This window comes from Scyliorhinus torazame, chromosome 17 (assembly GCF_047496885.1).
Source record: "Scyliorhinus torazame isolate Kashiwa2021f chromosome 17, sScyTor2.1, whole genome shotgun sequence".
Classification (NCBI taxonomy): domain Eukaryota; kingdom Metazoa; phylum Chordata; class Chondrichthyes; order Carcharhiniformes; family Scyliorhinidae; genus Scyliorhinus; species Scyliorhinus torazame.
This window is the reverse complement of record NC_092723.1, coordinates 14,582,544-14,602,389: the sequence shown is the minus strand read 5'-3', so window position 1 is coordinate 14,602,389 and position 19,846 is coordinate 14,582,544. Positions and strand designations below refer to the sequence as shown.

Here is a 19,846-nt window from a genome sequence, read left to right as displayed (position 1 = left end):
GGAGAATGGACATGGGACTAATGGCAGATGAGGGGGTGTGTCTAAGGGTGAGGGGGTGCATTGAAAAGTACTTGGAACTCAATGACAATGGGGAGGTCCAGGTGGGAGTGGTCTGGGAGGTGCTGAAGGCAGTGGTTAGAGGGGAGCTGATAGCAATAAGGGCACATAAAGGAAAGCAGGAGAGTAGGGAACGGGAGCGGTTGCTGCAAGAACTTCTGAGGGTGGACAGGCAATATGCGGAGGCACCGGAGGAGGGACTGTACAGGGAAAGGCAAAGGCTACACGTAGAATTTGACTTGCTGACAACGGGTACTGCAGAGGCACAGTGGAGGAAGGCACAGGGTGTACAGTACGAATATGGGGAGACGGCGAGCAGGTTGCTGGCCCACCAATTGAGGAAAAGGGGAGCAGCGAGGGAAATAGGGGGAGTGAGGGATGAGGAAGGAGAGATGGAGTGGGGAGCGGAGAGAGTGAATGGAGTGTTCAAGGCATTTTATAAAAAATTATACGAAGCTCAACCCCCGGATGGGAGGGAGAGAATGATGGGCTTTCTGGACCGGCTGGAATTTCCCAAGGTGGAGGAGCAGGAAAGGGTGGGACTGGGAGCACAGATTGAAATAGAGGAAGTAGTGAAAGGAATTAGGAGCATGCAGGCGGGGAAGGCTCCGGGACCGGATGGATTCCCAGTTGAATTTTACAGGAAATATGTGGACTTGCTCGCCCCGCTACTGATGAGGACCTTTAATGAGGCAAAAGAAAGGGGACAGCTGCCCCCGACTATGTCTGAGGCAACGATATCGCTTCTCCTAAAGAAGGAAAAGGACCCGCTGCAATGCGGGTCCTATAGACCTATTTCCCTCCTAAATGTAGACGCTAAGATTCTGGCCAAGGTAATGGCAATGAGGATAGAGGATTGTGTCCCGAGGGTGGTCCATGAGGACCAAACTGGGTTTGTGAAGGGGAGACAGCTGAATACGAATATACGGAGGCTGCTAGGGGTAATGATGATGCCCCCACCAGAGGGGGAAGCGGAGACAGTGGTGGCGATGGATGCCGAGAAAGCATTTGATAGAGTGGAGTGGGATTATTTGTGGGAGGTGCTGAGGAGATTTGGTTTTGGAGATGAGTATGTTGGATGGGTGCAGCTGTTGTATAGGGCCCCAGTGGCGAGTGTGGTCACGAATGGACGGGGATCTGCATACTTTCGGCTCCATAGAGGGACAAGGCAGGGATGCCCTCTGTCCCCATTACTGTTTGCACTGGCGATTGAGCCCCTGGCAATAGCATTGAGGGGTTCCAAGAAGTGGAGGGGGAGTACTTAGAGGAGGAGAAGAACACCGGGTATCTCTGTATGCGGATGATTTGTTGTTATATGTAGCGGACCCGGCAGAGGGGATGCCAGAGATAATGCGGACACTTCGGGAGTTTGGAGAATTCTCAGGATATAAACTGAACATGGGGAAAAGTGAGTTGTTTGTGGTGCATCCAGGGGAGCAGAGCAGAGAAATAGAGGACTTTCCGCTGAGGAAGGTAACAAGGGACTTTCGTTACTTGGGGATCCAGATAGCCAAGAATTGGGGTACATTGCATAGGTTAAATTTAACGCGATTGGTGGAACAAATGGAGGAGGACTTCAAGAGATGGGACATGGTATCCCTGTCACTGGCAGGGAGGGTGCAGGCAGTTAAAATGGTAGTCCTCCCGAGATTCCTCTTTGTGTTTCAGTGCCTCCCGGTGGTGATCACGAAGGCTTTTTTCAAAAGGATCGAAAAGAGTATCATGAGTTTTGTGTGGGCCGGGAAGACCCCGAGAGCGAGGAAGGGATTCTTACAGCGTAGTAGGGATAGGGGGGGGCTGGCACTACCGAGCCTAAGTGAGTACTACTGGGCCGCCAATATCTCAATGGTGAGTAAGTGGATGGGGGAAGAGGAGGGAGCGGCGTGGAAGAGATTGGAGAGGGCGTCCTGTAGGGGGACTAGCCTACAAGCTATGGTGACGGCCCCATTGCCGTTCTCACCGAAGAAATACACCACAAGCCCGGTGGTGGTGGCGACTTTGAAAATTTGGGGACAGTGGAGACGGCATTGGGGAAAGACGGGAGCCTTGGTGGGGTCCCCGATAAGAAACAACCATAGGTTTGCCCCGGGGAGAATGGATGGGGGATTTGGAATATGGCAAAGAGCAGGAGTGACTCAACTGAAAGATCTGTTTGTGGATGGGAAGTTCGCAAGTCTGGGAGCGCTGACCGAGAAATATGGGTTGCCCCAAGGGAATGCATTCCGGTATATGCAACTGAGGGCTTTTGCGAGGCAGCAGGTGAGGGAATTCCCGCAGCTCCCGACGCATGAGGTGCAGGACAGAGTAATCTCAAAGACATGGGTGGGGGACGGTAAGGTGTCAGATATATATAGGGAAATGAGGGACGAGGGGGAGATTATGGTAGATGAGCTGAAAGGGAAATGGGAAGAAGAGCTGGGGGAGGAGATTGAGGAGGGGCTGTGGGCGGATGCCCTAAGTAGGGTAAACTCATCGTCCTCGTGTGCCAGGCTAAGCCTGATTCAATTTAAGGTGTTACACAGGGCGCATATGACTGGAGCACGGCTCAGTAAATTTTTGGGGGTAGAGGATAGGTGTGCGAGATGCTCGAGAAGCCCAGCGAATCACACCCACATGTTCTGGTCATGTCCGGCACTACAGGGGTTCTGGGTGGGGGTGACAAAGGTGCTTTCGAAAGTAGTGGGGGTCCAGGTCGAACCAAGCTGGGGGTTGGCTATATTTGGGGTTGCACAAGAGCCGGGAGTGCAGGAGGCGAGAGAGGCCGATGTTTTGGCCTTTGCGTCCCTAGTAGCCCGGCGCAGGATACTGTTGATGTGGAAGGAAGCCAAACCCCCGGGGGTGGAGACCTGGATAAATGACATGGCAGGGTTTATAAAGCTGGAACGGATTAAGTTCGTCCTAAGGGGATCGGCTCAAGGGTTCACCAGGCGGTGGCAACCGTTCGTCGAATACCTCACAGAAAGATAGAGGGAATGGAAAAGAAGAAGGCAGCAGCAGCAGCCCAGGGGGGGGGGGGGGGGGGGGGGGAAGGAACCAGAAGGAGTCTCAGGGTTATTAATATATATGTATAATATGTATAGGTCGTTGCTATAAATAATTGTATATTGGATTGTTAAACCATATTTTTGGAGAGTGTTTATCTGAGACAAAACAGTTGCCATTTAGTTTTAGTTTTCGTTTTTGTTATATATTATTTATTCTTTGTTTATAAAACAGGTCATTGTTATTTATACTGTTATATTATTGTGTAAAGGATACACAATGTACTGTGATGGTTGACCAAAAATTTTCAATAAAATATTCTTTTAAAAAAAAAAGTAGTAGCTCGAAGTATATCACTGGAAAGCTAATGCCTATTAGACAACTGTGTTTCAGCACCCTAAGAAGTGTGATTATTAGTCAAAATGGGCAGCACGGCAGCACAGTGGTTAGCACAGTTGCTTCATAGCTCCACGGTCCCAGGTTCGATTCCCAGCTTGGGTCACTATCTGTGCGGAGTCTGCACATTCTCCCCATGTCTGCCTGAGTTTCCTCCGGGTGCTCGGTTTCCTCCCACAGTCCAAAGATGTGCAGGTTAGATGGATTTGCCAGGCTAAATTGCACTTAGTGTCCAAAATGGTTGGGTGGGGTTACGGGGATAGGGTGGATGTATGGGCTTGGGTAGGGTGCTCTTTCCAAGGTCCGGTGCAGACTCGATGGGCTGAATGGCCTTCTTCTGCACTGTAAATTCTATGATGATAAAATAGAGATTACCAGTTAGTGAATGGGTCAGTTTAAATTAGCTTCTATAAAACATGTTGCTTGTAACTATGGGATCGTATTCAGCATCCAAGCTGAGTCACCTTTTTTTCCCATTATTGTTAAGCAAATGGTGGATCAATGTAAATTGCGAATTAGAATAGACATCATTGTAATGGATAACATCATTATTGCTTTGAAGATTATTGTAATCAAGAACATGGATTATATCATCCTTAATTACTTGAACATCAAACAAAGCATGTTTATAATCTAGGGGCCTCTGTTCAGTTTTTCTCTTTGTGTTGCTAGCTGGGAGAGGCATGGATTGAGGTCTGTAAGCAAAGCCTACATTTGGAACATATGAACATCTGAGGGTTTGGAAAAAAAAAGACTTGCGACTGCAGTGAATGGTGTAGTGACCACATTTCTCTTTATTATTTTATTGGGATATGTGACGTAAGGAAGGCTGCATTTATTACCTCTTTATAGTTGCTGTGAAAAAGCTGCCTTTTTGAACTGCTAGCTTCATTGTGAACATGGTAGTTCACTGATGATGTTCGGTAAGCAATTCCAGGATTTTTGCCTAACCACAATGAGGAAGAGTTGATCTAGATCCAAGTTAGAAATGGTGTATGACTTAACGGGGAACTTGGAGGTGATAGTATTCCATGATATTTCTGCGCTTGTCGACATTACAGGCTGGTTGTGTTGTGTAGATTTGGTGAGTTACTGCATTACATTTTGTAGGTATTACAAACTGTAACCACAGCATGTTGACAGTGCAAGGGATATATATTCTGTCCAATGGCAGGAGTACAAATGAAGCCGACCATTCTGTCCTTGGATATATTTGTAGTTGCATGCATTCATGTAAGAAATTATTATTCCATCACAGTCCTGAATGAAATCTGTTAGTTGATAGATATGTTGAGGAATCAAGTGAGCCACTCAGAATAATTGCCACTGTGTTGATATGGCTAGTTCAGTTAAACTTCGGCCAGTGATGATCCCCAAGCTTGTGAAAGTGGGGGATTGGTGCTGCCATTGAAGGTCAATGCAAGTTGCTTATAGAATCATAGAAATTACAATGCAGAAGGAGGCCATTTGGCCCATCGGGTCTGCACCAGCCCTTGGTAAAGCACCCTATTCAAGCACCCACCCCTCCACTCTATCCCAGTAACCGACCTAACCTTTTGGATGCTACGGGGCAATTTAGCATAGCCAATCCACCTAATCTGCACATTTTAGGACAATGGGAGGAAACCGGAGCACCTGTAGGACACCCACGCAGACACTGGGAAAAAGTGCAATGGTAAAAGTCTGACATTTGTATGGCACTGATGAGAGGAGAGCCCTTGACATCAGAACAACATTTGATCACGCGTGGCCATCAAGGAGCCCCAGCAAACTTGAAGTTCATGGAAATCGGCGGTGGGGGAGCTCTCCAATGGTTGGAGTCCTTTCTATCACAAAGAAGTTAGTTGTATTTGGTGGTGACAGTTTCTGTACCTTTCTTTGGGAGCCCTCGGGTTAGTGTCCTACATCCAACCATCTTCATTAATGACCTTCCCTTCATCATAAGATTAGTAGCAGGGATGTTTGCTGATGATTCCACAATGTTCTGTACCAGTGTTAGCACTGTTGCATCACAGCACCAAGGACCTGGGTTCGATTCCCAGCTTGGGTCACTGTCTGCGGAGTCTGCACGTTCTCCCCGTGTCTGCGTGGGTTTCGTCTGGGTGCTCCGGTTTCCTCCCACAGTCCAAAGATGTGCGGGTTAGATGGATTGGTCATGCTAAATTGCCCTGTAGTGTCAAACGGTTTGGTGGGGATAGGGTGGAGGTGTGGGTTTAGGTCTTTTGGGGCCGGTGAAGACTCGACGGGCCGAATGACCTCCTTCTGCTTTGCAGATTCTATGATTTGCAACTCTTCACATATTGGAGCATTCCATGCCTATATGGGCAAGAACTGGACAACATTCAGGCTTAGGCTTATAAGTGTCAAGTAAAATTTGCATTACACAAGTGCAAGGCAATGACCATCTCCAACAAGAGAGTATCTAACAACCTCCACATGACATTTAATGGCATTACGATTGTTCAATCCCCAACTATCAATTTCCTGGGGGTTATCATTGACCAGAAACTGAACTGGGTCAGCCATATAATACTGTGGCTACAAGAGCAAGTCAGAGACTGGGAATTCTGCATTGGATAACTCACCTTCTGAGCCCCAAAGCCAGTTCACCATCTACAAGGCTCACATCAGGGGCGAAATTCTCCGGAAACGGCGCGATGTCCGGTGACTGGCGCCCAAAACGGCGCAAATCAGACGGGCATCGCGCCGCCCCATAGGTGCGGAATGCTCCGCATCTTTGGGGGCCAAGCCCCAACATTGAGGGGCTAGGCCGGCGCCGGACGAATTTCCGCCCCGCCAGCTGGCGGAAAAGGCCTTTGGTGCCCCGCCAGCTGGCGCGGAAATGACATCTCCGGGTGGCGCATGCGCGGGAGCGTCAGCGGCCGCTGACAGCATTCCCGCGCATGCGCAGTGGAGGGAGTCTCTTCCGCCTCTGCCATGGTGGAGACCGTGGCGGAGCCGGAAGGGAAAGAGTGCCCCCACGGCACAGGCCCGCCAGCGGATCGGTGGGCCCCGATCGCGGGCCAGGCCACCGTGGGGGCACCCCCCGGGGCCGGATCGCCTCACGCCCCCCCCCAGGACCCCGGAGCCCGCCCGCGCGCCTTGTCCCGCCCGTAAGGTAGGTGATTTAATTTACGCCAGCGGGACAGGCATTTAGCGGCGGGACTTCAGCCGATCCGGGCCGGAGAATCAAGCGGGGGGGGGGGCGCCAACCGGCGCGGCGCGATTCCCGCCCCCGCCGAATATCCGGTGCCAGAGACTTCGGCAACCGGCGGGGGCGGGATTCACCCAGCCTCCGGCGATTCTCCGACCCGGTGGGGGGTTGGAGAATTTCGCCCCAGGTCTCTGATTGAATACTGTGCACTTGACTGATGGGTGTGGAGGCTCCAACAACACTTGAAGCTCAACACTATCTAGGACAAAGCAGTTCACTTGATCCACCATTTAAACTTTCACTCCACACTGAAGCACCGTGTTGGTCAGCAGTGTGTACCATATACATGATGCACTGCAGCAGCTCACCAAGGTTCTTTCACCTGCACCTTCAAATCCATGACTACTACCACCTAAAAGGACATGGGCAGCAGGCACAAGGGGACACCACCACCTATAGGATTCCCTCTAAACCACACATCATCCTGACTTGAAACTATATTGTCATTCCTTCATTGTCGCTGAATCAAAATCCTGGAACTCCCTTCCTACATCAGTTGCTATACCTATACCACATGGACTGTAACAATTCAAGAAGGTTGCTCACCATTATGTTCCCACAAGCAAATAGTGATGGGCAACAAATGCTGGCCTAATCAGTGATACCCATATTCCATTAAATAATAGATAAGAATTACGATCATAATTTGTCAGCCCAAGTCTACAGTTGTCCAACTCATGTTGTAAGATGGCAAGGGCTGCTTCATTATCTGAGAGGTTTGAATTGAGCTGAACACTGAAATAGTCAGTAAGTAGACCCACTTCTAACCTTAGATTGGAGGGAAATTCATTGATGAAGCAGCTGAAATGTTTTAGGTCAAGGACACTAGCCTGAGAAACTTGTGCTTGCTTGCTGGCTGGCCTTTGATCATTACCAACTTCCTATGTTCATAGATAGAATCTACAGCACGAAGACAGGCCCTTCGGCCCAAACTGGTCCATGCCAACCAAAAAGCCCACCTAAGCCCAACAGGTAAGTTATTTATATTTACTGTTCCAAAGCTCCTCCTCCCCAAGTTCGCACCAACTCCACTCCCTGTGACGACCTCTTAAGGCTGGAGGGTGGGAAGCAAAGGGAAGGAATACAATAACCAGGACATATTGAACAAAATCTTATTTAAGTTGCAAGTTTGTATAGAGTTTGAGCAATCCATTAATTAGCAAAACATTAAGGAGATGGGAGAAAAGGACATTTTCATAATATGACATCCTTGTCAGACTCCTTCCTACAATATGTTTGGCTGGATGCATTTGTGCATATTTATATAGTGCAATCATGAATTTTAAACCCCATCCCACTATCTTGCCTGTCTTACCTACATCTGTTTATATTGTTTAGAGTGTTGTGATAATTCTAGAATATTATGCAGTATATATAACCAATACCGAGGGTTTTCAAAATGAATTAGAATCTCACATCTTGCTCTGTTTTTAGGTTTTGTTCAATTTGAACAACATTCTGCAAAGAAGCTACTTGCATATTCAAGATAATAATGGAACAGTATACGGCAAATAACAGCAATTCAACTGAACAGATAGTGGTTCAGGGACAGATTCAACAACAGGTATGAATCAAATGGGTCAAATACTTCCATTTGTGCATGCAACTTGTATTTACAGATTGTACTCTACTGCCAGTCTTCAGGTGGTATGTAGGAATGCCCCAGGATAGCTTGCTCTTTTGAAAAGCCTTTCCCACCTTTACAAAATCAACTGCAGTAACTGCCAGTTTGCAAACCGTGTTATACCAGTTTGGAATTCGGACAGCTTTTAGCCTCAAGATTCTTCCACCCCGCCTGTCTCAAGATCACCACGGAAAGGCCCATGGACATCGGGTGGGAATTTCCAGTCACCGGGCTGGCGTGGCAGGAGAATCCCACCCAGTATGTCTGGGTTCCTGTTTTTAGCTGCTGTGCATCAACTCCTGCTGGAAGTTGTCGGCCTAGACTTTGATTTGAGGAAGTTGGCCGCCTAGACTTTGATTTGAGGACTGAGTTTTTTTCTGTTTTCCTCAAAGATCCAGCCAGCGCCTAAAAACTGAGCACTCAGGACTGGTTACAGAGGGCATCTGTTCCCGCCATTCATCAGGAATCAGACCCTTTAGGAGAAAACTGCAAAGGGGAAATAGAACTTCAATTTTTGTCATACTGATTTTTACTTATTTAGATGTTGCATATGGAATGCATTTTCGTAATTGTAAGACAGCACTAATGCTCTGTTTTTACCTTTTATGTTATCCCACTATTGTTTATTGGTCTAGAGTCAACCATTAATGGTCCAAGTTAGTGGTGGTCAACTAATCACATCCACTGGTCAGCCAATCATGGTTCAGGCAGTGCCTACAGGTCAGGGACAGACAATTATGCAGGTTCCTGTCTCCGGAGGACAAGGTATACAACAGGTCAGTTCTTTCTCATAAAATAATCTCTTTTCTCCTCTATTCATTTGATTTTAGGGCTAACATTTCTGTTGTATTGCTCTACAACTGTCGTTACTAAATATTGTCTGGGTGTACTGAGCTATTCGGGTTAGGTTTGATTCCTGCCCTGTGCTGAGTTGGCCAATCTCAGCAGGAGATAGATAATATAATTCAATTGATTACCGCACTTCTGAAAGCTTGAAATTAGCCTGGGGTGTACCCTGATTACTTTCAGGTGATATCTGCTGGAAAATGCACTTGTTGTAGATGTTATATCAGGATGGCTTTAGGCTCAGTAATGATCTTTGCATGTTGAATAGCCTGACACCACTCACTGCTCACACATGGAGGGTGCGATTTGCCGGCTGTTCACGCCGTCGGGAAATTCCAGTCCCATGCCGCCGGCGCACGGGTTTCCCGGCAGCAAGGGTATTGTCAACTGGAAATTGCGCAGCGATGTCCGAGACAACTGGAATGACCTTTTCTTGTTCCGTTATATTTTTACGCATGCTTTTTAAAAAAAAAACAATAATCACTGAAAGCAAAAATAGCTCTGTTCACTCCAGTAACGGATCCAGTTGATAATATATCCATGAGGAGTGTATCCTGCAGCTTTCTATTTGTCGTAGAATTGTCGATTTAATTTGCCAGACTTGAAGAATTTACTTGACTTTCAGTTTGTTCTAACCCATAAGAAGTTATTGCATCTTCATATAATTTGTTATTACAAATACAGACTGTTTATGCATTATTTTTAGATTCAATTGGTTCAACCAAGTCAACTCCAGCTTCAAAGTGGGCAGGCTGTTCAGGTTCAGAACCAGCAAGGTCAGGCGCAACAAATTATTATTCAACAGCCTCAGGCAGCTGTGACAGCAGGACAAACACAGGTGAGTTACCTCGGTACTAAAAGAGAACTGGATGAATACATGAAAAGGAAACATTTGAAGGGCAATGGGGAATGAGTGGGGTGGTGGAACTAATTGGTAGTTGCTTCAGAGAGGCAACACAGGCAGATTGGGCTGAATAGCCACATTCCGTGCTTTATATTTCTAAGATGCTATCAGGATCAGTGGGAAGGTGGATAGTGCAGGAGGTATCCATATTTGGTAGGAATAGGATTGATTATAGGAATTAACTTTTCTCATTCCAAGATTTCTTGTGTTTGACGCTAGATGGCATAGAATGCTAACTTTTGCCCAATCCAGAACGAACAGATGGTATTACTTTTGAGAAAGCAGGTTTGCTTACGCATGCATTTTTTTAAAAATTGCAGCATTCAATAAAGTTGACTGTCCAGTTCGAACGAAAGACCTACATTTACATAGATTACAAACTCGGGAAATCCCAAAGCACTTCACAGCTAATTAAGTAATTTTTGAAGTTTAGTCTCTGTTGCAATACAGAAAAGGTGTCAACTAATTTTGCACAGGGCAAGGTACCACAAACAACAATGTAATAATGACCAAAAAATCAGTCTTAGTATTTGGTTGAGGGACAAATATCCGCCATATTAAAGTAAAGGTAAAGTCGCATTGCCCCAGATGACCACATAGGCTGGTTTCCCTTTTGAGGTGGCACAGTGGTTATCACTGCTGCCTCACCGCGCCAGAGACTCGGGTGACTGTGTGGAGGTTTCACATTCTCCCCGTATCTGCGTGGGTTTCCTTCGGGTGCTCCGGTTTCCTCCCACAGCCCAAGGATGTGCACGTTAGGTGGATTGGTCATGCTAAATTGCCCCTAGGTGGGTTACGGGGATAGGGAGGTTGATTGGGCCTGAGTGGGATGTTCTTTCTTAGGGTTGGCGCAGACTCGATGGGCCAAATGACCTCCTTCTGCACTGTAGGGATTCTATGATTGAAGGGGAGAGCTGACTGGTGGTGGTTTAACCCAAGGACCATCACCCCTCAGGCGAGGGGCAAGATTGAGAAGGCAGGCTAGCCATAATAGTGGCCTTAAGTCCACCTGAATGGAACGGCAGGGCCTCTGTTTAACATCACATTCAGCAGTGCAGCACTTCCTCAACAGTGCACCGAGTGTTGGCCTAGATTTTGTGCTGAAGCCTTGGCATGGGACGTGTATCCACAATGATTCAGATCCAGAGGCCAGAGTGCTACCACCGACCCATGAATGAAACTAGATGACTGATCATCCTAGAAATAATCCAAATTTCCCATACTTTACATATTTTTAAAAGTTATTTAGTGGGATGTGGGAATCGCTGGCAAGCCCAGTATTTGTTGCCCATCCTTAATTGCAGTTAAGAATCAACCACATTATTGTGGATCTGGAGTCACATGTAGTCCATACTCTGTAAGGACGATTTTCTTCCTTGGAGGGCATTAGTGAATCAGCTAGGTTTTTACAACAATTGATGATCATTGTCATGGTCACCATTACTGACATTAGCTTTATCTTCCAGATTCATTAATTGAATTTAACTTCCACTGCGGTGGGATTTGAACCTATGTCCCCAGTGCATTTCCCTGGTCTCTGGATTACTATTCCATAATTCCTGACCTCATTAAATATATAATTCCTGCTGACTTGAGATGAGATATGTGCAAATGTGGGAATTGGGAACTCGCCATTCCATTTTCACTTTGTCACTTTCACCTGCACTTAGAATTATAAATCTGTATTGCGCTGCCATATTTCCATATACAAATGAATCATGCAGACTTTTATCTAGTCTAAAATCATTGTTGGCACATGTTGGAATGTTGACATTACTGACAGCACATCCATTATGTTTTGACAATAGTGTTGTTAGCTATCGAGCGTTTTCAATATCCATCTGCAATGCTGAACCTGATTTACCTCAGTGTTAGAGTATTAAAACCACTTAAATTTTGTGATCATAGAATATCATAGAATTTACAGTGCAGAAGGAGGCCATTCGGCCCATCGAGTCTGCACCGGCTCTTGGAAAGAGCACCCTACCCAAAGTCAACACCTCCACCCTATCCCCATAACCCAGTAACCCCACCCAACACTTTGGGCAATTTTGGACACTAAGGGCAATTTATCATGGCCAATCCCCCTAACCTGCACATCTTTGGACTGTGGGAGGAAACCGGAGCACCCGGAGGAAACCCACGCACACACGGGGAGGACGTGCAGACTCCGCACAGACAGTGACCCAAGCCGGAATCGAACCTGGGACCCTGGAGCTGTGAAGCAATTGTGCTATCCACAAGGCTACCGTGATGTTAATTCAAATGACAAAGATAACTACTTAAACCACTTTCAACCTGATTTCTGCTTTTTATAGTTGGGAGCATCCAGTGGCCACGCTGCGCCCGAAAAGCAGCTCGCCGCGGTGCAGCGCGGCCATTGAAAGCTGGGAGACCCTACTCCCGGGATCTACCTGGCTCACACGTGTTGCATCTCGCAAGACGTTGCAATGTGAATCCCGCCCACAATGGGTGGGATCACTTTTTAGCAAATCTGCATATTAAAGCGCGGCAGCTACCCTCACTCTGATGTGCAGATTCCCGAGGTATCTGAGGCTTTGGCATTCAACCCCTTCACCTTTGAGACCTCGAGTGAGCATTGTTCAGCAGTGGTCCCCACAAACGGGGACCAGGCGGAACGCCTCTCATGGGGGATCTCCAAGAGAATAGGAGGCCCCCCCCTGCTGCATGCCCTCTGGGCAGGGTGGTGCCCTGGGACTGCTGGTGCCACCTGGATACTCTGGCAGTGCCAGCTTGACGCCCTGGCTGTGCAACCTAGGTGCCAGCCTGACATTCCAAGATGCCCAGGTGATGCTGGCATGTGTACTGCTAGGGTGCCAGTTTGGCACTGCCAAGGTGACCCTCGCATATGGCATTCAGGCAGGTTGGGGATTGTTTGGGGGGGCCTCTGAGATCTTGCGCTACAATGTGGAGTTTCGGCGAGTGGAGCTCCCCACTGCACAAAACGGGCTATGGACGACCTCGGCCACGCATTCCCCGTTGAGGCCTTTATTCAACGGACACCTGTTGAATAGCTATGTGTTTCTCGGCTGCGAGCGCCGGGAAACACGCGGCTAAATGCGCTCGTTAGGGGACTTTGTTCCCTTTTGGGAGAATCATGCCCGTTGTCTCTCAGTTTCTATTATTTTAATTCTATTTCTAAACTTTATCCTTATTTATAATCTTTTTTAAGGGCCTTATTGTTAGTTATCTTTTTATCTGCACCTTCCAAGTTTTACAGTCTATTTCAAAGGTGAGAGCTGGCCTTTTTGGCCGAAAGGTTCCAGCTTGACTCAATTGGTATCGCTCTCACCTCTGACTTAGAGTCTGAACTCAGAAACTAAGATAACAAAACAAAAAATGCTGGAAATACTCAGCAGCTCTATGAAGAGTGAACTGCTTCTGATGTCCTACTCTAGGTCATGTAAATATTTGAAGAAACGCTGCATTATTTTCGAATGACACTTTAAATCAAGATGCCCCCCACTCCATTTTACTGTTAAGTTAGAGTCGGTTGTTGACAGTTCCTTGATATTTGTTGAAAAAGTACATGGAGTTTTCTTGGTTTTAATCCCAACATTCCTCCCTCATTTGGCACCACTACAGTGTGATTCATTTCACTATTGTTGGTGAGAATACATTTGCCTGCATTCATTGCATTTCAAGGCTACTCATTTGTATCTGAAACATTTTGAGCTATTTCTGAAAAATGCCATAATATAACTAACTCCAAAGGTTGTTGTTCAACCAGTTGAGGCTTAAAACTCCATAAATTGGCACACTCCTATTATAAGTAAAACTAAGTTGATCTGAGAAGATCACACTTATGTTTTAACTGGTGCAAATAGGACACGGGTTACAGCTTACCAGTTACTTGTCAGAATCCAAAAACTTTGCTGTACCAATCCATTTGGCCTAGATGAATGAATATTAGCAGCTTGTGGTGAAGATGGATGATTCGGATTAAGATGCCTTCTAACACTTAATGTTAAATTATGCTTATTAGAAGCCAATCCCAACAATTTGGAGACCATATTAGAACTTTATCCCATTCTTGTGGTTAGGCTTGTTATGGCAAGTACAACACAAAGCCAGAGAAAAGCTGAAAAAGAATATGTTGGGTTATAAATGTGAATATTTATCTAATATCTACAATGAGATTGAGCCAGAATAATTTTTTTAAACTTATTTGCCAGCTTTGACCTACTGCTAGCAGCTGTCCAGCATAATGGAAGAATTTCCCATATTTCCATCCTACTTCTGTTTGTTTAAAAAGATTCATTGCTCATCGACATCACTACAGCTGGCATCTACAAAGTTATAACTTAAATTTAAAACTGCTGACTAGAATAGATCCGCTGGGCTGTCTAAAATGCTCTGCATAAGGCTGTCTTCCTGTTGCATATTCTGTGAACTATAAGAAATGTTAAATGTCTAAATGTGTTTAACTCCGAACAGTGGCAAAATAATATCTAATTGTTTTCATAACTGAATATGGTCAACAGCAAATAGTGCAAGGACAACAGGTGGCACAGACTGCAGAGGGACAGACAATTGTGTACCAACCAGTTAATGCAGATGGCACCATACTTCAGCAAGGTAACCAGCACATTAGTTGGAATTCATTTTTTGATATTGATAAGAATGCTAAGAGTAAACAGCGGAGGCTCAATCAGCTGACCTCCCTCCTCTTTCCTACTTGTCACTGTATAGGTGTGTCAGGTGTGCCTCTTGGCCACATTTCTTTGAATAACTTCATTATTTGAATTACATGCATTTTTCCCTACAAATGTATTTTGAGCTGCTACTGTGAGTAAATCTTTGTTTCTCATCCATTCTGATGGAGTGAGCAATCAATAACAGTGTACTTACAACCACATAACAGGCTCAAAACTGTTGTGGTTTGTATATGCTGGCTCCACAGTTAGCTGCTTGATATGTGGTTTGAAAACTAAATGCATTGAATGGCTAGTATACAGAGAAGCCTATTTTAGTGGTTAAAACCATGTTGCTAATGGATGAATTGGTGATTACTTGTCTACTATTTAGTGGAGTGCATCATGAAATGCAGAACAGTGTCTACCTTTAGACAATTGGAGTTGCGCTTTTACCAGGTCCAGCACTAAACAGAGAGCAGGGAGAGAACGTGTCATGGTTTGAGATTTGATGTCGTCTTTGCTGATGATGGAGAATTGTTTGATGATCATGGTAAAGTATTGCAAAGCAAGTAGAAAGAGTGGATTTTTAAAAAAAATCACATTTTCAATGTTTTCAAGAAAAACAACAAGAGCTGGTTATGCATTTGTTATTACAGGCCTATTTGAAAAGGGAATAATAAAATTAAATGATATGAAGGATAAAAAGTAAAATATGATTATTCCTGCTCTTTCAAGTGGCATCTTCAAAAGTAACAAAATTTACTGAGGAAAGCGATGAGCAGCAGGGAGTAGAACAACAAATGTACAAAATTGTACATTAGGACAATTGCAGACCCTTATAGTAAGTCAATTTTTGGAATTGATAGTCGTGGCTAGCTTTCAGTCCAATTCGTCTTGAGCAGGAACCTTCCTCAATTGAATGTGATGGCCAGTGGCACCCTTAATTTTCATATTGGTTATGTTCAGCAAACTAAATAGTCAAACGATGTCCAATCTTATCTCTTCAAATGGAGTGGAATAGGTTTGCTGTTACCAAGGGTAGGAAATGCAGGACGCTGTAGGTCCTGTAAGTTAGAATTTTCCAAGAAAGTCCTATCAATGATGCTGCCCACCATATGGATGCAAGAACTGTTATTCATCATCAATACTGTTCACAGATGATCCAGTTTGCTTCAACAGTTTGATGTTGATTGAAGTGACAAGCTCTTCTTGCATGATGCAGCTTTGCCCCAACTTTGTCGCAGTTTTCCCTCTCCCTTACATTATAGGATTTCCTGGGTACAGCAGCTATAGAAAAGTTGGTTAGGGAGGAATATATGTACAAATGGATGATATTCTTATATTCATTGTTTCCAGACGATCCAATAGCCCCAGGGCCAGGAACAAGAAAGCCTGCTTTATTATTCTTGCATCAACGAATGCACTAATGAGCCTGTATTTGTTTGCAGGAGGGTATCTTGTTATTATCACCTAGCAGAGTTTTCTTGCTTTGTATGTTTCTAAATTGCAGACTGAAAATTTGTTACAATAATGAGACCACCCATGCAATTGTGGGTCTCTAGTACTGCTAGCGTGAAATTATAACTCAAGGCTGGGTGTTTACCTACATGTTGGGATAAGAAGAAAACTGAAGGACAAACCACCCCATCTAATGTCACGGCTCAAGGCAGCTAGCTCCAGAAAAATACAGCTTATGCGAAAAAGTGATTTAAAAAATAAAAAGTCAGCGGTAGGATTGGGGGAGAAAAAGTCAGCTTTGTTGTTGCTGTCTTGGACCATGCTCCTGAATTTACAGTTTGCACAATTTCTTGCACCCTGTAGTGCTATGTTAACTACTGGCAGCCGGAGCATTTTCTGTTCCTTCAGTTCTCATTAGGAGGAGTTTCAACATTTAATTGAAATTTTAAAAGTTGAAGCAGAAGATGAATTGGTAAGGATTGACATTTACTGCAGACTATTTAAATAAGTTATATGCATTATTCAGAGCTGCCATTTTGGTATTGGCTAAATATATCTGGGTAAGAAATACTGTGCTGCGCTAAAGCAACTATGAATCAAGCTTTCTGCAGCAAGCCAGTATGCACTTTCTAATATATATAATATATATATATATGGATATAAACATATACATTAGAAAGAAAAAATCACTCCATTACAAATAGGACTATTAATTTTAACTTGATAAACTCCAAAGATAAAATATAACATATCTTGTAACTTGCTTTAAATTGCAGCACAAATCTATCATTTTCTGTCTCTTCCTCCAGTCCTTCATTGGGTCATTATTTTTTCAATTAGTAAGGCAAGCAGCCTTTTTCACAGCTCTCTGCATTGCCGTTTTTAAGGCAAGTGGCCAACGTGATACCCTGAAATTCATTTTTTTCTCCCTTCTCTGGGAAGGCGTCTCGATAATTTGACTACTGCGATCCCATAGCATGACTGAGATTGGGAGCTTGCTCCACGCTTTATCATAAAATTTAATCCCAAAATATTACTAAACTATTATGTCACAAATGTCTCCAAACTGTACAAAACATACGTGGAACCCAGGTTATGAAGTAGTACGTTGTTCACAACAGGATTAAAATCTGGATCATTTTAATTTGCAATGATCTCGGCTTTGCATTACTTTTAGACCAATTTTATTTAAAGAAATACATCTTTCTGAGCAAGGTTTGTTTTAGTTTGCATTTGAATTTGTTATGATTTTTTTCCATAAGGTTTTAAAGATATTTATTGTTTTCTTGAAAAGTGAAGGGATTAATCTTGTTCCTTTCATTTTTCTTTTTCCCTCTGTTCTCTCTTACATCTCTCTGTCTCAATCCTCATCTCTGTTTTCACTCTGTCCTCCTTTTGTTTGTCTCCTTTTTGTCTTGTCTTGTCTTTTTCCTCTTTGCGTTACGTGCTAAAGTTGCAGTCCCTGTTACAGGCATGATCACGATTCCTGCTGCCAGCCTTGCTGGGGCCCAAATTGTCCAGACGGGAGCCAGCACAAGCACCACAAATAGCAGCCAAGGCACTGTAACGGTAACACTACCAGTTGCTGGAAGTATGGTCAATGCAGGCGGTATGGTGATGGTAAGTCTTGTTTGGAGCAATCTTGTGAATAGATCACAACTTAAATATTTACAGCATATTTATTCCTCAAATCTTAACAAGGCCTGTTTAAAATAACAAAAATGAGATTCCACCCTTGAAACAAATACATTGAATCACTGGTTACCTTCTAACTTGTCTGGTAAAGATGTATCAAGTTGTAAGATGGTAGGGTCAGAGTTCCTACCAATGGTTCTCTTCTCTGATCCAATTATTAGTCAACTTGACTAGGCAGTGTAATAAGCAATGAAATAGTGATACCTCCGGTGAAGGCATGGGGAAATCTCAGCCATGCTACATGTGCTGGTTTTCCTGCTTGCCTTAAAGTAAAACAGACCAATTGTGTGTTTGAAGCAAGTTGCCTACCCACCCACCCATTCTTGTTTTTCTATATTCTAATTATGACTAATATAGAGTGAAGAATGTACACTGCCACATAATCATTAATGTAATTTTCTCCAAATATTTCCCTTGCGATTGTTGTTTATTTACTAACCCCTCCCCATTGTAACTTGCCACTGTTCATGAAGATGAACAATTTGCTCATGAGCTACTACCAGTCTTAATCTTGAACAAGCTGCTTGAGGCACGACAGTGATTCAGGGTGACTTTCATTTAATATTCCATTATCCTAACAAACGAATGCCAGGAAATCTTCAACGGCTGGTTGATACTTCACCTTGTTGGCTTAAATCTACATTTTATCATTCCATAACAAATGATTGCAAGAACGAATAAAAATGAAATAATGCACTGTAGAAAAGCCCCCTCTTGCTGTAGGTTTAATTTTGCTGAGGAAATGGTACTGCATTTCTTATACAATTAATCAGAAAACCTCTTCTTTGTGTCACCTAAGCTGTGGTAAACAGCAACTTTGAGGTTTGCTGGTTTTCACAGAGTACACAAACTTATTATCACTTCTGACTGAAGTACTATATATATAATAGGCCGGAATTCTCCAGCCATTCGCTGGCAGCGCCCCAGTGGCGTGTGGTGGCTTCAGTGGGAATTCCCATGAACTGGCGGGACCAGAAAATCCCGCCGCCAGCGAACAGCCCACCACCGAGAAACACGCGGCTGGAATGCCGGAGAATCCCACCCATAGTGTTGAAAAATTAGTAATCTACTGGGCAGTAAGCTACCGTATCAATTTTTACAGTGTCTTTTTTTTTTAATAACTCATGCAGATGGTACCAGGTGCTAGTACAGTTCCAGCTATGCAGAGAATCCCCTTGCCAGGTGCAGAGCTACTGGAAGAAGAACCATTATATGTAAACGCCAAACAGTATCACAGAATCTTAAAAAGGCGACAAGCAAGAGCCAAACTAGAGGCAGAAGGCCGGATTCCAAAAGAAAGGAGGGTAAGTAATGTTGCATGAAGATCTGCCTTTCAGACATAAATGAAATTTTACACTTCCGGTTGCGGCGATGCGGAGCTAAGCCGCACATTTTGGCAGCTCCCGCTATAACGGACTTTTGGGCTCTCCAGAGGAGCCCCAACGGAAATTTTTTGATTGAATCCCGTGTGGGAAGGTGAAGTAAGGTTCCCCCTTACGTCGTATGGCGGGTATTAGCGGTGGAGCGTCGGAGAAAGAGGCTTTGGAGCAGCGGCAAAAACGAGGAGGAAAAACAAGATGGCGGAGGACGGAGATCGAGCAGCATGGGGGCCGGACCAGCCGGAGTTCCTCAGATGCTGCGTGGAGGAGCTTAAAAAGGAGGTGCTGACGCCAATGCTGTTGGCGATCGAGGGGCTGAAGGAGACCCAGAAGGCCCAGGCGGTGGAGCTCCGTGAGGTGAGGGATAAAACTAATGAGAACGAGGACGATATCCTGGGCCTGGCGGTAAAGATGGAGGCGCACGAGGCTGTACACAGGAGGTGGGCCGAGAGACTCGAGGTCCTGGAGAACAGGTCAAGGAGGAAGAATCTCCAGATTTTGGGTCTCCCCGAAGGAGTGGAGGGGGCTGATGCCGGGGCGTACGTGAGCACAATGCTCCATTCGCTGATGGGTGCGGAGGTCTCTCCGAGCCCCCTGGATCTAGAAGGGGCTCACCGGGTCCTGGCAAGGAGA

The 19,846-nt window shown here is 45.0% G+C and overlaps 1 protein-coding gene across 6 annotated transcripts in view; it reads left to right on the top strand.

The window, feature by feature from the left end:
• The window catches only part of LOC140393739 (nuclear transcription factor Y subunit alpha-like), a 70,659-nt gene that overhangs the window by 24,518 nt on the left and 26,295 nt on the right, over nt 1-19,846 (top strand). For 4 of the 6 annotated variants that reach the window (XR_011935720.1, XM_072480083.1, XM_072480082.1 and 1 more), the window contains exons 2-8: nt 7,543-7,621; nt 8,084-8,213; nt 8,909-9,049; nt 9,826-9,957; nt 14,529-14,622; nt 17,593-17,759; nt 18,965-19,138. Coding sequence is in view for 5 of the 6 variants with exons in the window: in XM_072480083.1 (XP_072336184.1) it covers nt 8,142-8,213; nt 8,909-9,049; nt 9,826-9,957; nt 14,529-14,622; nt 17,593-17,759; nt 18,965-19,138 (780 nt within the window). In the remaining variant the exon portion in view is untranslated. The remainder of the gene's footprint in view (nt 1-7,542; nt 7,622-8,083; nt 8,214-8,908; nt 9,050-9,825; nt 9,958-14,528; nt 14,623-17,592; nt 17,760-18,964; nt 19,139-19,846) is intronic. The other 2 variants (XM_072480081.1, XM_072480079.1) reach the window with 2 other exon arrangements.